The 3,831-nt window shown below is 43.5% G+C and overlaps 2 protein-coding genes across 2 annotated transcripts; one reads left to right on the top strand and one right to left on the bottom strand.

Moving 5' to 3' along the window:
• Nucleotides 1-576: 576 nt before the first annotated feature.
• Nucleotides 577-1,848, bottom strand: LOC105556759 (RNA-directed DNA polymerase from mobile element jockey-like). Its single transcript, XM_012003861.1, has one exon. It carries the CDS (start codon nucleotides 1,846-1,848, stop codon nucleotides 577-579), a length of 1,272 nt encoding a protein of 423 aa, XP_011859251.1.
• Nucleotides 1,849-2,274: 426 nt separating this feature from the next.
• Nucleotides 2,275-2,857, top strand: LOC105556758. The gene is made up of 2 exons (XM_012003860.1): nucleotides 2,275-2,660; nucleotides 2,797-2,857. The coding sequence occupies exons 1-2, from the start codon at nucleotides 2,329-2,331 to the stop codon at nucleotides 2,855-2,857; spliced, it is 393 nt and encodes a 130-aa protein (XP_011859250.1). The 5' UTR covers nucleotides 2,275-2,328.
• Nucleotides 2,858-3,831: the final 974 nt, after the last annotated feature.

The following is a 3,831-nucleotide window of genomic DNA, read 5'->3' as shown; positions in this document are numbered from 1 at the left end:
ATACCTAGATCTCGGATCTCTTCTGTAACTGTGAGAGGCAAACCATCAAGCTCATAATCAAAGAGAAAAGGGGTCACGCTTACGTGTGAAACGAACAATAAAACATTTAGAGATATTGAGCCGCAGGCAATTTTTCTCACACCAGGACCCAAGCGCCAGAAGATCTTGCTGCAATAGACGTGCATCAGAAGGGGAGTCAATGCGTTTAAATAATTTTAGGTCGTCAGCATATAATAAGAAATTACTATATTTAAGATAACTGGATATGTCATTGATAAATAAAACAAATAAGAGAGGCCCAAGATGCGATCCCTGCGGCACTCCCGACGCCACAGCAAAATCTCTTGATTATGGTTAAAGTACTTTACCACTTGAGTCCTGTTAGTGAGGAAGCTTAATATCCATCGCAAAAGAGAGCCATCGAACCCTAGGGTCCGAAGTTTCCCAATTAAAATAGAATGATCAACAGTGTCAAATGCCTTCCTAAAGTCTGTGTAAACAGAGTCAACCTGAGATCCGTTTTCAATAGCAGATGTTAAATAATTGCAGTAGTTGACAAGGTTGGTTGTCGTGGATCTACCGGGCATAAATTCGTGTTGTTCTGTTAATGACATTTCTGCAAAGTGAGCTGAGCTTTTTAGCAATAATTCCTTCAAAAATCTTAGGCATGATATTCTGTTTACAGATAGGCCGATAATTAGTGACTAACTGTCGGTCACCTCCCTTAAAGACAGGAGTGACAAGGCATCGTTTCCAGCACAATGGGAAGATGCCATTCTTTAATGAATAATTAAAGATAAGCCATAGAATTCTGGCAAATACAAAGATACATGACTTTAGAAACAGTGCCGGAATGCCATCCGCACCAGCAGTGCAGCTCAGCGAAAGATTATCGATCTCTTTGTAGACCTCGCCAATGGTAATGTCCAGAGATAATAGATCCAAGGAATGATTTAGGTTCAAGTTAACCCGACATGCGCTATCAGTTCCACTGCTAGTGTAGACGGATTCGAAATAATCCGCAAAGCAATTTGCGATAGTGACCTTATCATCCAGTAATCTATTTTCATGTAGAATGTGAGAAGCCCGAGGCTCAGCCGTTTTTACATTTTTTATAAATTTCCAGAAAAGATTTGGGTCGTTCGCCAGTGTGCACTCTGTTGTATTAATAAAATTATTCCAGCACGTTGAGGACAGAGATTTGCATTTAACTCTAAGATGAGAGAAAACCATGTAGTCGGCGAACGAATTTGTATATTTGTATTTTCGATGCGCTGCTTTCTTTGCTCTGATGATAGAGATAAGTTCTTTGGAGAACCAGGCAGGATAAGATGATTTAACATACACATGAGAAGGCACAAATGTAGAAATGGAGTATTTAAGATGATGGTGAAGGAATTCAGTTGCCTCGTCAACAGACAATTCAGATATGGCGAGGTCCCAATCAATATGGCCCAGATAATCGTTTATGGCATCATAATCCGCACGCTCAAAGCAGAGTCTGGATGATGATTCGGAATTTTGACGTATAGGAGCAGAGAGAGGCAACATAAGCTGAAGAGCAGGATGGTACTCATCACATGGAACAAGGGCATCATGGGCGGAATAAACATGTATGTCGGTCAAAGATGAAAACACGAGATCCAGTATATGGCCCCTTGTATTTTTTATAAAGTTATGCTGCTGAACATTACATAGACTGAGGTACTCTTCTATGATATTGGCCCGCCAAGAATGTGAATTGTCTAAAATACACACTCCATTAGAGTCCCAGCTCAGATTCGGCAAGTTAAAATCGCCTAAAGTGATGATTTTAGCATTTGGAAAAGATCGCCAGGCTTCCATCATGCTTACGCAGTGGGATTCATAGGTGTCAGGGGAGGAGTTTGGGGGGATATAAACAGCTATAATAATAACACTGACAAAACCGATTTTGAGTTCGACAATAAGATGTTCAATGTCGCGCGTCACTGGATCAACAGTGCGACAGTAAAAACAGTCGCGAACGGCGATCAGGACACACCCACCCCTCGAACATTTACTAGTGTGCTCATCTCTATCACAACGGAATATTTTGAAATTTTCGAGACCTAATTCGGCGTCGGATATGGTCGAGTTTAGCCATGTTTCGGTTAATATAATTATATCTAAATTTTGCACAAGAGAGGCAATTGAACAACGCAGATCAGACAACTTCGTTCTCAGCCCTCTCACATTCTGGTAGTATACTAGAGGGTTATAGTTCCGTTTTTTGAGCGGGCATTTGACGCCTTGACTATCTTCGGTGCACCATTTACGTATCACATTACGTATTACAATGGCGCGATCATGATGGAATTCGTGGGACTCAGAGCGAAAATGTATGCGTTGCGAGTCGATGGTAAGAAGGATACGAAGAAGGCGAAAGGTGTCAAAAGTAATGTAGTAGCGCGAACAATATCTTTTGATGATTACACACATTGTCTGCGAGACGAGATCGAGATGACGCGTCAGCAGTCGTGTATACGATCGAAGCTGCATCAAGTGTACACTATATCCGAGACTACAATCGCTCTGAGTCCATACGACGACAAACGATACGTCATGCCTGACTCGACCGACACATTACCATGGGGGGACATTACCAGATACCTCTATAATATATTTACAGTATTATTGTACATTGTAGATTAGTAATTATTACAAGTATATGTTTATTCACATGTAAAATAAATGATGCATCTGTATATGTATATATGCCTTTAATATATTCTTATACATGTTTAATAGAATAAATACATTCTTCAAAAATTAAAGCATATTGTTCTTGTCTATCCACGAGTTATGCGATCCAGCGAATCCTAACCATTTCACATAAACCTTGTCACCCTTCCTGCGCAGCACTTTTTCTACGAGATACACATCCGGATAAGTCGCGCGATGCAACTCGTACTCGTAGAATGCTCCAGCGATGGGTTCTCCACGATAATCCTCGAGTAGATACGTTACGGGAGTGGTGCGCTGTACTGTAACGATTTTAAACACCTCGGTGGTCCAATTTGGTGTATAACCTTTCTCAAACACCGTCTTGTATCTGCTAACGCGTACCGCGTCACCCACTTTGAACTTTGCCGAACCAGCGATTTTTATGTGGCTGTACACCGTTTTCAGGAGCCTGTTAGCAACCATAGGGGTAACGTCGACGGGTCGCATGCCGATGGTCCTGTGCTTGCATGCGTTGTACTCTGCAATGAGTCGCGGTAATAAATCTATCCACTTGTAACTTCCATTGAGTGTAAACATCTTCCACATGGCGTTCTTCAATGTGCGATTGAACCGCTCGATGACTGACGCTTTCAATACGGAATACGTGGAATAGAGATTGATGTTGTGTTTCTTCAAAAGTCGTTGCACGTCGCCGTTGTAAAATTCTTTCCCCATAGTAGGGGTATATAGGGATTTCTAACCCAGGAGCTCCGAGGGGGGCGCGGGGCGCGGGGAGTACTCCGTGGCGAGGGGGAGTGTGGTGGGGAGGGTACTCCGCGGCGAGGAGACCGCGATCTAGATGCTGACCGGTCATTTTTGACACCTGGACGGGTATGAGTCACGGGGTCAAGCGTCGAAACCTGGCTGATGACTTTCTTATCAAGGTGAACGATGTCGAGGAGTTCCGCGTTTATTATTCCGCAGCGCTTGGCTATCCGCGGGGCGCGGGGAGGTCCGCGGCGCGAGGCAATCCGCGACACATGCATGTAATAGATATCATCAGAGATGCCTTTGATTAGCGCCGATACCACAGCTGCGCGCATCCATGGCATGAGTCGCGGGGTCAAGCGCCGAAACCTGGCTGTT

Source organism: Vollenhovia emeryi, unplaced genomic scaffold (genome assembly GCF_000949405.1).
Source record: "Vollenhovia emeryi isolate VEMERY1.0 unplaced genomic scaffold, V.emery_V1.0 DF939799.1, whole genome shotgun sequence".
Classification (NCBI taxonomy): Eukaryota; Metazoa; Arthropoda; class Insecta; order Hymenoptera; family Formicidae; genus Vollenhovia; species Vollenhovia emeryi.
Note: the sequence above shows the minus strand (reverse complement) of the source record. Positions and strands in the feature narration are given on the sequence as shown.